This window comes from Microsporum canis, genomic scaffold, assembly GCF_000151145.1.
Source record: "Microsporum canis CBS 113480 supercont1.2 genomic scaffold, whole genome shotgun sequence".
Classification (NCBI taxonomy): Eukaryota; Fungi; Ascomycota; class Eurotiomycetes; order Onygenales; family Arthrodermataceae; genus Microsporum; species Microsporum canis.
This window is the reverse complement of record NW_003299168.1, coordinates 3,553-18,513: the sequence shown is the minus strand read 5'-3', so window position 1 is coordinate 18,513 and position 14,961 is coordinate 3,553. Positions and strand designations below refer to the sequence as shown.

Sequence of the window (14,961 nt, the reverse complement as noted above, 5' to 3'; positions counted from 1 at the left end):
CTACCATTTGTTTGGGTAAAATTGCTAAGAACCTGTCGGCGAGTGTAAGTTTACTTCTTGTTATCAGCCCGGCTTCCATTAACTTCTGGACAATAGTCTCGGCCAAAGATCCTTGTTGCTGCTTTCTCTCGCTCCTTGAGAGACCCGTTTGTTCATGCACGGAACGCTGGACTTCTGGCTCTAGCAGCAACATTCGACCTCTTCTCCGAAGAGGACTGTGCTGCCAAAGTACTACCCATCATTACCCCTGCGCTCATAGATAGGGAAAAGTATGTTGAGCCCTTTGCCATGAAGCAGAGTATGGCAGTAGCCTAACATACATTATATAGGCTTGTTCGTGATCAGGCAAACAAATGCGTTGACATATACTTGCAGCGGGTGCGCAAATTTGCTTCGAATATGGCAGATACGGCACTTCCATCCCAGGAACGAGCAGACTCATCGGTATCAGCAACCAGGCTTCCCAGCCCAAGCAACACGGCAGCTTCCTGGGCCGGATGGGCCATATCTTCATTCGCGAGCAAAGCAGGAGAAACTAAGGGGGTTATCGAACCAATCCAGCCAATCCTACCAAAATCCAATGGTAAACCAGTACATAATTCTTTGCCAACTTCCCAAGCTGGGCCTGCAATTCCTACCCTTGCTCAAAACGTTGCACAATTCTCGCAAATGCCAACCAGTACGGCTACCCAAGCTGTGCCTGATTTACTAGAAGATGAAGATGAAAGTAATGCGTTCGAAGACTGGGGCGCAATGGACGAGGTCATTGATGACGAGGCAGAAGCACATGGGCAGGAAGAGACCCTCTTTGAAAGGGCAGCAGAAACTCGCAGTCCGGCTCTTTCGCCGAAACCTCATCAATTTGCAGACGGAGGAGAACCTGACTTTGCCGGATGGCTAGCTAGTCAATCCAAGTCCAAAGCAAAGAACCCATTGCCAAAGGGGCTAAAGAAACCCTCAGCCTCAGGGAGCTCTGGCACCGCACAAGCTAAACGGGCAGAGATCAAACCCAAGGCACCTCTTCAGTCTGCGAAGAAGATCGATACCAAGCCTAAAGACGAACCACTAGATGACGACGGATGGGGAGACGCTTGGGATTGATTGGGGCCTCACTCTCTTTCATGCATTATGTTCTGGAAAAGTTGGAATTTTCTGTCACGATGTACTAATGATATATTTCAGCATTGGCGTTTTGGCTGGAGACTTTCTACGTAGATAAGCTCCCGTTTTAACATAATAGCATAGGAAGCTGTATTTTTTGTCAATCATGGAACTGCTCCGGCTAAGTCCTACCAGGCAAGCTAAATATAACAAGCAGCAAACAAAATTTTTGAGTATATGAATGCACACTACTTCAAAAGGTCCAGGTAATACACCAACAGCGTCAGCTCGTCAGCTCTACCGTACACGCTCCACGGTCCTCTGATCGCTAGAGAAGCGCTGTGGCTAGCGGTTAAAGGGGTTAGGTTTCTCTCATCATTCCCAGCATTTTTTATCCATAATATTAAATATGCTGATATTGTGGATATAGGGACTGGTGCGGCTATAGCAGAAAACTTGGCCTCGAAAGGGTTGATCGCTTTTGCTAAATTACATGTCTGATAGCTCAAGAGCCCAATCTCCATCAACCAAATATTCCATCAGCCGTTTTGCTACCCAAGCTGATCTGAGCAATCATGCGACGGCATCAGAGCAAACAATTGCCAGCACAAAGGAATATTCCTAAGCCAGTTGGCAACGACAATTCAAGATTTGGCATACTCAGGATTTGGCATACTCAGGATTTGGCATACTCAGGATTTGGCATACTCAGGATTTGGCATACTCAGGATTTGGCATACTCATCAACAACGCTGGCATTGCAGGCTCCAGGTACCTCAACGATCCAGTCCAGGGCGCAATAGACGCAGTCCTGGTACCGTTGCTAGTCATACAGGCTGTCGCGCCTTTATCTGCCACATGATCGGTTGGGAAGAATTGTGAGTTTGCCCAGCATCAGTGCAAGTCTCCAGCCTGTGGGCCAGAGCCTCTATGCTAGCGCAAAAGGCGCCCTTGAGGCGATGGCCTAGGCATGAGCTCGTAAACTAGCAAATAGAGCAACTGTCAGCTCTGCCACGGGTGATGAAGAGAAGAAGATGAGGGAGAAGATGGAACCAGCGTTTACGGGTGAGACTGCTGGCGTTGTTGGCATGCACTGCACGACGGATGGTAGCCGGTGTACCGGCAGCGTTGTCTGCACCAGCGGAGACATGCGAACAAGCCCAGAATGTCCAGGCAGCAACATTAAATTATGCGCTAAGATGGGCTGAAGCTGTCAAATGTGGCTGAGAAACGTTGAAGCCTTCGGCGAGCCTCGTATTTCCATCCACCAAGCCACATTAGCTCTTCTATTTAAATATTGGGCAAAGATACATATCAATAGCATCATGCCCCGCCGCCTTTTTTCTCGCTGCCTGTGAGATACATATTCTCTTCAATATACAGCTTCATACAAGCTATTTGTCCATCCACAAACACCCAAGAAAGAAATCCGGATATCGACTTCTAACATGACTCTAACATATACACATTCTGGTGACGATGATGCACCTCCGCCTTATACTCCAACCGATCCTCTTACTCCGGCTTCCACTGTCACAGATTCTTCCAGACAAGTATCATCAGCCGATCATATCCCATCCTATACCCATGCAGTAGAGGCTCCCAATTTCGTATCTGCCGCTGCATACTTCAGTGAGCGCCGTCCGCCGGCGAACCCGCAGCCGGACTCTGAACCCTTGGAACATGCTCTCATTTTCTACAAGCGAAGCCAGGCCAAAGACTACTCGAGATATCCACGCTGCTGGCGCTCAAAAGCCGAAGATATTACTCAGCATGATTGGGATACTTTTTTAAACTACCTCCTACCGCTGCATCTTGGACCAGCATCAAGCCACCCCCATATGCCACAAAAGCTGCGTGCAGAGATCGAACGGGATAGAAAAGATAGGCCACAAGAGACGGATGAAGAACGGCAATGGAGGATCACTGCGGTGGTTACAGAGTGGAATTTCAACTTTTTCCTACCGCGTGGAGTCATGATCGTTTACTGCTTTGTTCGTGAAGATGGAACGCAGCCTGAGACTCCGTTATGCCCGTCATGCTATCCAAACACTACATCTTCCAGGTCACGCAATGATACCACCAGGTCCTTGTTTGAGGCACCTACTTCTTCGAGAGAGATACATGAACTGCCTCAGCCCTCGAATCCGGTCCCAATAGCCCAGCAAAGCCGGCAGGCCACCGACCCAGCACCGGAAATAGGTGAAGCGAAACCGGATAATCAATATCAATACAGTTCCGGTCCAGCAGGTGCACCGGGGGTGTGGATATTCAACCCCGGTGCAGCAGTCAATAACATTGCTTCAATGGTTTCGGACCAAATTCAGCGTTACAGTCAATATGTAGCAGATCAAGCTGTGGAGAATAGCAGAAGGGTGAGCGAACAGGTTCAAGCAGCAAGCCGCGAGGTGCAAAACAATGCTCAGGCACATGCAAATTACGTCCAGCAGCAGGCCACGCAGGCAAGGCACAGAGCCTACTACAACTTTAATGTTTACAGGAACCAAGCACAGTCAACATGGGCCGGTCACCATGCTCGGTTTGCCGGTTATGGTCCCGGCCAGCCTCATTATGGTGGATGGGGACAGGGAAGAAGAACCTGGGGCCCCAGTGGGTGTCATCCAGATACTACCGCTGCCTGGGGACTTTGGTCAGAGAAAACTGAACCCGGTCAGCGTGGACGCGAATGGGGCCATATCGAACAAAGGGGCAGAAGGGCAAGGAGTGCCTCCGTATCTTCATCCTCATCTTCTTCATCAAGCAGCTCCTCCGAATCACTGGACTCCGCCTCATCCGACTCAGGTCTGAAAAAGAGTGAACTCGCTGCTCTTAAGGCCGCCCTCAACAATCTCAAAGAACAACAGGAGCAACGGCGCGTTTCAGCGGCGGACTACCGAGCCCGCAGAAAGGAACTGAAACGTGACTACAGAGCCCTGAGATCGGCTCGGAGAGAGTTCCGCTCAGCAGGCCGACGTTGTCGAGGCTCCAATGCCGAAGCCTGTACTGGTTCCAGCTCCAATCCGGCCGCTCGTGGGGAGCCCAATTCAGATATTGACGAAATAAAGAAAGACATGCAGGAGATTAAGGATCATTATATCAACCTAATACGCAGTTTGCGTAATGAGAAGCATGAGCTGAAGCAGGCTGAGAAGAGCCACAAACAGGAAGAGAAGCAAGCTAGAAAGGAAGAGAAGCAAGCGAGGAAGCAAGAGAAGGCAGCGAGGAAAGAAGAGAGAAAGAAGGCCAAAGATAAAGGCAAGGGGAAAGCCAAAGGTTCGTTAACTCCTCCGATGCTTACTTTGATTCTTTGTTGATACTAATCCTAGGCTGAAGCAGAGCCAGATATGTCCTTTGAAAGACAAATAGGGGATATCAATCTTTCGTCAAATACGCTCCCTCCGGATTCCCCGCAAGCGCCTCAGACATCTGGAACAGTGGTGAATGATATCAAGCAATAGCGGATGGAATATGTGCAGCCGAGCTGGACCTGATGTGACAAAGTGAGGGACTCACCTTTCTTCTTGTGTTATTTTAAGGTAATAAATATATAATAAATTGAACTCTACTCGGAATCAATAAAACTTTTGTTATTTTTTGCTTCATTTGAGGTATACAGTTGGACGGCATAGCACTCTAGCCAGACACATTCCACAGCTCAAGGGCTTCATGTATGACATAACCTGTCCATCGCTTTTTCGTTCATCAGTTGTACATTTCGGCTCACCAGGCCCGAAGAGCACCTCTCACGCCTGCGCTCGACTCTCATTTCGCTCCACGAGGTCTCCTACTCCCAAGCTTCTGCCGACTTTGACTCTGATCTTTTTCTCCTCCTTGCCAGTATCGTCACTAGCCTTGCCCACATCACCAACCTCATCCCCTTCATCTACATCTTCTTCCGTATTCTTGATTGACTTGCCATCGAGGCCAACCGTGAATCCCTCATTATCCTTGATCCATAAGTTGGTCAGGTCCATCTTCATAGCATATGCATTCTCTCCGTCTGCGTAGTATTTAGGCTCGATTTTCTCAACTTCAAACCCGAGTGTGTCACGGTAGAGACGTAGGGCAGCCGTGTTAGAGACACGGACATGGAGTGAAACGTAGTGTGCCTTATGGGACTCTGCCATTGCTCGTTCTATTGCCGTAGTTAGCTTGATATATACAAATCTCTTCTGTTGATAGGCATACGGCTCATTCGCATCAGCCGCTCAGCGATTCCCAGCCGCCTATGCGTTCTCATGACACTTAAACTTGTAATATGGCCATGGGGCAGCCCATCAGACGGTTCCTCCTCCATCTTAGCGAGGACATATCCGACGACTTTGGGGTTGGCGGCGGGCGAGTAAGGGTCTTTCGACTTGCTGGAACGGTCCCGGACAACAGCGACGAAGCTCAGCTGCGGCCATGAGAGGGCATGGTAGAGATAGTATTTCAGAAAATAGTTTTCAGGGAGGTTGGTGATGTTGCAGGTCTGCACTGCCGGTAGCAGAGAGATGTAGGACGGGTATGAACAGAGAGGGAGGATGTCGACCATGATGTTACTATTTTTCGACGTTTTCAGCGTTCGATGTCACAGATTCTTTTCAAACGTAAGAAAATACTGCGGCTAGAAAGTATTTAACTATTGAAGCCTGCGAGTTGGAGCAAAACAGGGACTTTTTGATATTGTTCGTCTGATGTTTTTCTTTTCTTTGGTGGGAGAAGAAAATTTGGTGGAGCGAAACTTCAACCATCAACTTATTCACAATACACAATACACAATAACAAGAGACAATAAGACGGCTGCGGACAATACGAAGGAGAGAAATCTAGTTGACGATGGTCCATTTGACTGGGTGTCTCTAGTTGGAGCTTCACTAATCGAAGTTATTCCTACACAGGGAGAGAGAGACACACAGACAGACAGAGAGATCCAAGGGGATGCTCAACAGGAAGACGATGTCTTAGGAAGATCGAAAGCCTTCCCTGAGGACCCAGTTAGACGAGAGAAAGAGAGAAGAAGAAGAAGAAGAATACAAGGAGACGACTTGGTGCTTGATCAGGCGGTGCAGGCAGATGACCAAGGGACAGACAGACGAAGGACCAGCAGCAGCCTTGGGACGAGTCCCAGTTGCACCGCCAGCTCTCTTCAGCTTCTCCCGAGACGGTTGTCATCTCTTTTATCCTTCGCCTCAGGGATAAGACAGTTGATCTCTCTCCACCGTTTACGTCATTAGCTGCGCTGTTGGCTGCTGGCTGGTTGAAACAATCAATAAAAGGTATACGGTGCCTGGAGAGAAAACTGCCCTGTTTTTCTTCCTATGACCAGCCATGGAGACTCTTCTGTTCGCGCTTTGCGCCGCTGTTGTCGGGCTTCTTTGCCCTGTGAGGACGGCGGCTGAGGCAACAATCACCTTGACCGGCTCAGATATCCCGACGTCCATTTCGATACACGATGGAATGCCAACTGGGTCAAGTAGACTCAGCCAGTCGACTTCCACGAGCAGTTCGACGTACTCGTCCGAAAGTTTTTATACCACTACATCTGACAGCTACACCTTGCTGGTTGGCAGCCATACCACCAGCACCGTGACTGCAAACGAGACCACGCTGTCTGGAAACGCTACAGCTACCGAGACATCTCGGGAGCCCCAGCCTTCAAACACCAGGCCATGCAACGGATACCCTGAATTCTGTGCTCGAAGCTACGGCAATATCACGCATGTGGCAGCTCATAACAGCCCCTTTGTTCGACCGGGGAATATTGCTAGCAACCAGGAACTTGAAGTGGTCACCCAGCTCAACGATGGCATTCGGATGCGTAAGCTCTCACCCTCAACTGACGGATATCCGATCTAACCCACTCGTAGTCCAATTCCAAACTCACTTTGTGAACGGAACTATCTACCTCTGCCATAGCTCGTGTGATTTGCTAAATGCTGGCACGTTGGAGAGCTACCTGAAGAAGGTTGCAGAGTGGCTCAAGGCCAACCCATACGATGTAGTATCCCTCCTCATCGGCAACGGAGACTTCATCAAGGCCACGAACTTTACCGCACCGATCCAGAGCTCTGGTTTGATAGACCACGTCTTTACGCCCAAGAAGCCATCGCTTGCCCTGGACGAGTGGCCCACGCTCTCTGAGATTATCCTGTCCGGCAAAAGGGCGGTGATCTTCATGGATTATGAAGCCAACCAGGGCGACGTCCCGTACATCCTTGACGAGTTCGCGCATATCTGGGAGACCCCGTTCTCGCCAACGGACAGGAACTTCCCCTGCGACGTCCAACGGCCACCTAATCTCAACGAGGCAGACGCCAGAAAGCGCATGTACATGGCAAACCACAACCTGAATCTCGAGATCAGCATCGCTGGGGCCACCATTCTCGTGCCTAATTTCGTCCTCCTGAACGAGACCAACGCGGTATCAGGATTCGGCAGCTTGGGCGCAATGGCTGGTAACTGTACAGGTATTATCTTCTTCTCTTTCGTCTGTGTATACGTACTTATATCTCTTACAGAGAAATGGGACCGTCCTCCGAACTTCCTCCTAGTGGATTATTACAATGTGGGCAACGTAAATGGCTCCGTCTTCCAGGTTGCTGCCGAGCTCAACAACGTCACATACAACGGCAAATGCTGTGGGCGAACCACTTCTCTCGCCTCTGGCTCCGTCTTTTCTGGTCTATCCTCGAGCCTTCAAATGATTTACTCGGTGATCATGATCAACATTGTCGTTATGACGATACTATGAACGCTAGTCTCTTTTTTTACACCCTTTCACCACAAGGAGTCCGGGATAGATCATGGTTATATTAATTATTAGCCGTCAAGCCATCCAGCAGTTAACTATATAGAGAGTAAATAGAAACGAGTTATCGTATTCATAACCAGCCCAAGCATGACAGTTATTGACGTAGTTTATGATGATGCAACAACACGCAAGCAACTCCAAGCCACATTTCAGTTTTTTTTTTCTCCACCGAGAAGTCAACATCCTTGATATTAAACACGCCAAACAAGCAGAGCCATGGCAGCTCCAGTTCCAGTCTGACGAAGAAGAAGAAGAAGAAGAGAGAAGCCTCGCTCGGCGCTGCTTACAAGTCAGTCAGATGTGTACGCAGCGCGTGATGGCGTCACAAAGCATTCTCTGCATCTGCTGATACCTACAATTCATCTTCGACCTCCCTAACAGTACCAAACACAATAAGGATCTCTCTCTCTCTCTCTTCACTCGCAGACTCAGTCTCAGCCTGTGAATCTCGGCCCCAGTCAAATGACCCGCTGGCTCAGGAGGATCGTCTCTTGATCCTCTGCCCGTTCCTGGGCTGGCCTGCTGCTGGACGCTGCTGATGAGATGATAAAATAAGAAAAGAAGAAGAAAAACGCCCTTCAGCGTCATCATCTCACGCCCTCAGCCTGGGTCTCTTCGTTGATTAACGTAGCTGCTGGACGAGCTGCTTTGTGGCCTTGCTGCTCACCTATTCTATCAACGAACATTTATATATCATTACCCGCAACAAACCACGGCGACATCATAGCCATGCCGCCGCCCATCCTTTCAAAGCTATGGCCTGATGCTCCCGAGTCGAACGAGAAGCCTCCTAGCCAGAGCTTTGTAGGCCGACGGCCGGCAATACCGCACCGCATCCTTCACTCGCTCATATATTTGCCTGCTTTCGTTATGCTCCTTCTCGTGCAGATAGGCAATTTATCAGATAGGCCGGTGCTCCGAGACATCTACTTCCTAAAGATCGACCTTTCCAATATCATTCCGTTGACCGTTCCGAATGCTGTCTTGATCAACAGTATTGCCCGGACGATTGGGCTGCATGATTTCTACCAGGTTGGGCTATGGGGCTTCTGCGAAGGGTACGGAGACGGTTCTGGGATCACCCGTTGCTCTAAACCAAAGTCGACGTACGCCTTCAACCCAGTCAACATCATTACCGGCGAGCTGCTTGCTGGCGCTACAAGTTGGTTCCCCCGTGTAATCCTCCTCCATTCAGAGCTATTCTTACTGACCCTCCCCCGAAATTTAACAGTCGTCCTGCCTAGTGGAATCACTCGTGCCTTGAACATCGCCCGTGTTGCTTCCAACTGGATGTTTGGCTTCTTTATAACTGCGACAATCCTCTCATTCCTCTGCATGATCCTTACTCCATTCTCGATTCCCTCTTCAGCGGCTATTCTTTCGGCACCTAACTATTCCTCATATTATCGAGCAAAGAGAAGAGCCACGCCGAATAGGACGGCAATTCCCATCACCATAATCGCATTCGGCGCCTGGTTCACTGCATCAGCCGGATCAGCTGTCGCCACTGTGATGTTTGTCATCTTCCAGACTGTCTTTGAGAATAATGCTGCAGACCTCAACATCCACGCCGAGCTGGGAATTGCGATGATGGCGTGCATGTGGATCCCTGTTGCGCTTTTGACGATCGGATTCCTCCTGCAACTCCGCAAGTTGACTGGGTCATGCCGCAATTGTTGCTTTTATTGTTGCTGTTGTTGTCTATTCCCGTCGGCCAGAAAGGCCCACAGAAGGTCCCAACTCACCAGCTAAAAAGAAAGAAGCTTCGATTGGATCATCGCCAAGCGAATGCTTAATTCGATTTTATTCATCGGATGAGGGGAGGCCATTTGTTGTGGCTTCGTACTATGTAGTCATAAATAACGAAAGCCGTGGAAGTGCTCAACACCCTGATATAAGTAGGGAAATACGTATTGCCAGCGCACTTGAGCATATCAGCCACCCGCAGCTCTCGGTGGAAGTAGTTATGTCTATGATATTTACCCACGGCAAATAGACTAAAAACTAATTAATTATCGTTTGAGATCTCGGCAACAGAGTAGCAATCTGCTCTTATATATGGATATTTGCGACTTATCCGAAGCCCCTAGTCCCACCGAACGAGGATCCATTGAATGTAGAAGTGAAGTTAGAACGTGTCTAATAATTAGCCCTTAGCTTGTAAATTGTAGTATATTGGACCTCAAAATTGAGAATAAGCATATAAGTTATCTATGGTAATCCAAAGTTGCCTACAATATTCCGTTATCCTTGGATCACTCTATAACCAACTTCATCCTAAACAGGGTGAGCTCAAACGCATGTGGATTGCTTACTGAACAACGAATCTTTGGGTTGATGGTTTTATAATGCTTGAAGCTATTGTTCTTATAACTATACGTTGAGCTTTTCCCAAGGGTTATTCCCTGTCCTTTCCTCTGTTATGAGTAGAGCTACGTTAAGCTTTAAAATTTGTGGAAGGGTGTTCATCTTATAGCTTAAATTGACCAATCTATACCTATTCCTCTATATCTGCGGTTGCAGTGCACTTCCTACCCAGACTACAGTTATATTCTGATGAAGACCCCCATTAGCACTGCCATACCCACAGTCAACCAGCCTCCCCTTACGGCTGCAGACAGATTTTTAGCACCATGATTGTCTTCAGTGGGGATCTCTTGAGTGACCACTTTTAAACAGGTCATTTGCGCGGAGGTACTATCGACGAAGCTGCCATTTTTGGAGACGAACACGGTTAGGATAGGGGTAATCTTGTATGCTTCATTAATGAGAGCATCAACTGTGTAGTTTGCCTATAGATATGGAAGTCAATTGGTGCATACAAAACATGTATAGCCCCGGGGAAATCGATGAAGTAGCACTTACATAGGAAGTGACCTCGGTAATCTCCATCAACTTGTCGGATTTTTGCTGTACTGGCCAGCAATCTGTGGAGTTTTTCACCGCATTGAGGTCCCCGAGAGGTTTGACGGTAAAATTTGCCAACAAGCTACCTTGGCCGCTAAACCCATCGCAACCATCGAAGGGGCCCATCTGCAGTTCCCGCTCGAGAGCCTCGCAGGCATTCCCATTAGCAATTTCAGTCGCATTCTTGGCCCGCTGCGTAATTGTATCAATGCAGCGCTGCTCAACCACATCAGAACAAACCCCAGTGGCAGCACGGGTATCGGTTGCAACGGCATTTCCCTCCAGTCTAGGGCCTTTGAACTTCTTGCTGGGTGGAATATTGAAGATAACGGCACAGCTAGCGAGGCCCTTGGTCTCTACTTTCTCTGGCACAGCCAGGTAGTAGACCGACTTGAAAGGGCGGGTTGGCTTATCGTTATCCGCACCGTCGTCGACGGCAGAGACGTTGACACCCTTCACAAGGGAGAAGCCTTTTAGGGCAGAGGGCACATCCGGGATATGAGATAGCCCGACTCCTAGAAAAGTCTTGTCTTCAACCATGCATCGATCGTTTGAGCCATATTTAGGGCAGGAGACTTCTTTGCAGCCTACTAGGTTGGCATCTTCGGCAAAAACAGGAGACAACAATAGAGGTAGTAGAAGGGTGATAGCGTATGTCTTGTGGTGCAGCATCATTTCTTCATAGATAAGGGTCTAGCTGTGGAAAATTGTGATTGTGTAGAGATAATCCAGATGTGCATAGGCAAAATTGTTGTGTAGCTTGAGGGTGGAAAGGTGAGATGCTCGCGTGGTTGTATAGTGCGAGACGGAGAAGTTAGTCCTCCAAATGCGGGAAGGATTCGAAAAATAACCGCCAGGCTAGACTTTGTTAACACTGTCGCATAAATCATGTTGATCCTGTTACTGTCGCAGGTACTGGTTCACGTCAAGTTACATCAAAGATGCATGCAGCTGTCACTCCTGAATGTTGGTTGCATTCGTTACCCTTAAACACTGCGCTCCTCACGACAAGGCTGGCGGCTAGTCAAACCCGACGTGCATATATTCGTGACCTCAAACACTGCACCGTTTACAACGAGGCTGGCGGCTAGTCGCCCCAAGGTCATCTAACCCGCATAGCTCGTCCTTTACCGGCCAAACTCCTGCTATGCACGGAGTTTCCGGACAAGTCGGACACCAGTCAGGGTTGACACGCTCAACATGCGCAAATAGCCTCCAATTTTATTTCCATCCATCCCAGAATGGAAATTGGCCGTTCTTTTTGGTATATCGTTGCTTGAGACAGAAGCATGAATGTTTCGAACTGCTTTAACTTGACCCATCCTTTTGACCCTGGTGGGATAAGAGCATGAGAACTTGACAGCAATCAAGGTATTGCCTATATAAGTCGGTCATGGATCTCAAGCATCTCACTTTTTTCACACAAGAATCAGTCTCAAACACGAGTCCCAGGATTCCTGCCCTCTCCATTCTCAATTCCATATATACAATACCTCTTATCCACTTCAAGATGTCCCTAGTCAACGCCATTGGCGTCATCTCCGGGATCTTAGGCATCATCTCCTTTGATCCGAAAAACTTTGCGCATGAGCATCCAGTATCCGGCTCGATCATCAAGGTTGCGGTTGCTCTTGACGGCCCCAGTGGGCCCACCAATGCCGGTGGTGACCTCCCCGACGTGTATGTTATTCTTCATATATCGACCCTTTAACCAATATCTGTAATAAGTAGAAACCAAACTAACAACCAACCCAAGGCGTATATGGAATGACGTTGGAGATTTTGTCGGCATCAACAGCAAACCGGGGCGTGTCAAAAGTGGAAACCTAGGTGAAATCCAAGTCAGACATGATACCCAGGGGGTCTACTCTCTGTTCTCAGCCAACAACGATGCTATATGCGTTGCCTGGGTGACCATGACCTGGACCGACGACCGTGGTGGCAATAAGTACGCTGTTTCGGGAGACTATGGCGAAGTTTGCGGTGGCACCTGGTTTGAGAGCCATATGTACCCGAATGGCGATGAGGAATATCAGCCTAAATGCTTCTGGATCGATGGAGATGGGAACCAGCCAACGACCGGATTCCAAGTACGCTGGCCTGCCTTCTCAAAAGACGCCCTTGATAAGAACAATACAGACGCAAAGACAATGTGCAACGGTATCGATTTTGGGCTCCGTGACGAGCACGACCCTAACGTGATTCATCACTATACCAAGAAACGAAGCACGCCCGTCCGCGCTTATCAGGCCTCCGTCCCTCGCCCTGAGTGGGCTGCTACCGACCTGGTCATTAGCGACTCTAAGCACCACTCAGCGAAGAAATTGTGTATGTCCGATACGTCCATGGGTCCAGACTTCGTCCATATAGATGAGGGCCTCTTCTGTGATATGGGCACCAAGGCCTTGTATCCATTCTGTGGTGAAGACGGAGGCACTCAGTGCTTTGACATGAAGACCCATACCATTTCCACCGGCCCAAAGATGAATATAGTGAATGTCACTTCTGTTGTTTCCGACGATGCTGAGAAGCCGGGCCGTTACTCGCGGGTTCATGACTGGCGGCAGTAGAATAGGTGGCGCGGGTGGCATGAGCTACTCATTCGCCCATTACCGATCCCTTTTGTTCGTGCAATAAATATTCTTCTTCTTCCTCTTCTTCTTCATTAATGAAAGTTCCGGTAGTCATTGCGATGATACACCTTTCAGACTCACAATTTGTTGTCTTGATTGTATTATGCAAGGTTGCAAGTTTAGAATTCAACCAATCATGTAATTTACCGCAGACATATAAATCACACATTTGACCCCTTCTTATATCTCCTTACCTAAATGAATACGATAGAAATAATTAATTATCAAGCCCGGTTATAACCCGCCCCGCCCCAAATAACTCGAGTTATTTAGAGGGGATAACGTACAAACCCCCTTAAATATCTATTTTATTCCAATTTACGGAGCGAAGCGAAGTATATTGTATTCCAAAAAATATATATATAAGGGTCAAAATCTGCGTATTTATAGGTCTGCTATAAATTACGTGATTGGTTGAATTCTAAGCATTTGATTGGATACTTGCAACCTTGTATAAGTAGTGGCTTGGCAGCTTAATCATCTTACTCTATCAAAAAGCGACTGTTCTGTTTCTGTCACGTGCCACGTTTTTCTCTCCTTCTTGTAGGACTATAACCGCGTCCGAGTTCTTAATTACTAACTAATTTTATTATTTAATACTATTTTTTTTTCTATTTATATTTTATAGTTTATTTCTAATTAAGCCTTTAGCTTATTTCTATTCTTATATATCTTGTATAGTTTTATTCTATACTTCTATAGTACTAAATTCTATTACTAGATCTTATATCTAGACCTCGCGTTCTTTCTAGCGATACTATAAAGATAATATATAGAAGCTCTATCTTTTATATACTTTATTAATCTAAGTCTTTATCGCCTACTACTCTTTATATACTTCTTTTATTTTGTTAATAGCCGAAGAGAGTTTTATTTAACTAAGGGTATCTATATATTAAAGATAAAATATTGTTACAGACTATCTACGGCGTAGCTAAGATAAACACACTTATTGAACATAAGCCTTCGAAACAGAAGAACCTCGAATCACGTGATAATTCTAGAGGTCCCAAGTGCTAAAACCTAGATAGATCTTGCTACAAAGGTCGAAGTCTATATAACTAGAAGTACGCTTAGATGAATATTACTTAAAGGCTCTTTATAGATAGATTGGGTCGAAGTATTATTAGAAGTTTTATTTAAATAGAGATACTCTAGTATCTAACTTTAAGATAATAGCTCTAAGTCTAGCTTACTCTTAAAGGTATAAGTTCCTTATTATAATTAAAGTAGTATATAGATTAATTTAGTATAAGACTTATTATAAAGTAATAAAGTGTAAGGGGTTGGACCCCTATTTCTTTCTTAGGTCACTGCGCGCTCCGTAATCAATGAGGCTAGACATGAGGATGTGCGGGTTGGGTTAAACCCAAGCCTTTTTAAAACTGCTCACTGTGGGCGTGGGTTTCCCCGCACTCAAACTTTTGGGTCCCATTAAATATGGGTTTTACCCACGGGCCCTACGGGTCTCTAATAAAGCTAATTAATAAGCGGAAAAGCTATTTTCCGGTAGATAATTACCTTATT

At 47.3% G+C, this 14,961-nt stretch overlaps 7 protein-coding genes across 7 annotated transcripts in view; 5 read left to right on the top strand and 2 right to left on the bottom strand.

Moving 5' to 3' along the window:
- Positions 1–1,101, top strand: part of MCYG_01432 (protein kinase family protein) — a gene marked incomplete at both ends in the record, with an annotated part of 2,822 nt that extends 1,721 nt beyond the window's left edge. The window contains 2 exons of the mRNA XM_002848452.1: positions 97–269; positions 330–1,101. Coding sequence (XP_002848498.1) covers positions 97–269; positions 330–1,101 — 945 coding nt within the window. The remainder of the gene's footprint in view (positions 1–96; positions 270–329) is intronic.
- A 1,448-nt stretch (positions 1,102–2,549) lies between these two features.
- MCYG_01431 (conserved hypothetical protein) lies at positions 2,550–4,559 on the top strand (the record flags this gene model as incomplete). Its single annotated transcript, XM_002848451.1, has 2 exons — positions 2,550–4,374; positions 4,435–4,559. The coding sequence occupies 2 exons, from the start codon at positions 2,550–2,552 to the stop codon at positions 4,557–4,559; spliced, it is 1,950 nt and encodes a 649-aa protein (XP_002848497.1).
- A 285-nt stretch (positions 4,560–4,844) lies between these two features.
- Positions 4,845–5,635, bottom strand: MCYG_01430 (ARD1B protein; the record flags this gene model as incomplete). Its single annotated transcript, XM_002848450.1, has 2 exons — positions 4,845–5,236; positions 5,290–5,635. The coding sequence occupies 2 exons, from the start codon at positions 5,633–5,635 to the stop codon at positions 4,845–4,847; spliced, it is 738 nt and encodes a 245-aa protein (XP_002848496.1).
- A 776-nt stretch (positions 5,636–6,411) lies between these two features.
- On the top strand, positions 6,412–7,834 carry MCYG_01429 (conserved hypothetical protein; the record flags this gene model as incomplete). Its single annotated transcript, XM_002848449.1, has 2 exons — positions 6,412–6,901; positions 6,951–7,834. 2 exons carry the CDS (start codon positions 6,412–6,414, stop codon positions 7,832–7,834), a joined length of 1,374 nt encoding a protein of 457 aa, XP_002848495.1.
- A 789-nt stretch (positions 7,835–8,623) lies between these two features.
- Positions 8,624–9,646, top strand: MCYG_01428 (conserved hypothetical protein; the record flags this gene model as incomplete). Its single annotated transcript, XM_002848448.1, has 2 exons — positions 8,624–9,555; positions 9,613–9,646. The coding sequence occupies 2 exons, from the start codon at positions 8,624–8,626 to the stop codon at positions 9,644–9,646; spliced, it is 966 nt and encodes a 321-aa protein (XP_002848494.1).
- A 621-nt stretch (positions 9,647–10,267) lies between these two features.
- On the bottom strand, positions 10,268–11,476 carry MCYG_01427 (conserved hypothetical protein; the record flags this gene model as incomplete). The annotated part of the gene is made up of 3 exons (XM_002848447.1): positions 10,268–10,311; positions 10,479–10,686; positions 10,760–11,476. The coding sequence occupies 3 exons, from the start codon at positions 11,474–11,476 to the stop codon at positions 10,268–10,270; spliced, it is 969 nt and encodes a 322-aa protein (XP_002848493.1).
- Positions 11,477–12,311: 835 nt separating this feature from the next.
- MCYG_01426 (conserved hypothetical protein) lies at positions 12,312–13,371 on the top strand (the record flags this gene model as incomplete). The annotated part of the gene is made up of 2 exons (XM_002848446.1): positions 12,312–12,481; positions 12,558–13,371. The coding sequence occupies 2 exons, from the start codon at positions 12,312–12,314 to the stop codon at positions 13,369–13,371; spliced, it is 984 nt and encodes a 327-aa protein (XP_002848492.1).
- Between the last annotated feature and the right edge of the window lie 1,590 nt (positions 13,372–14,961).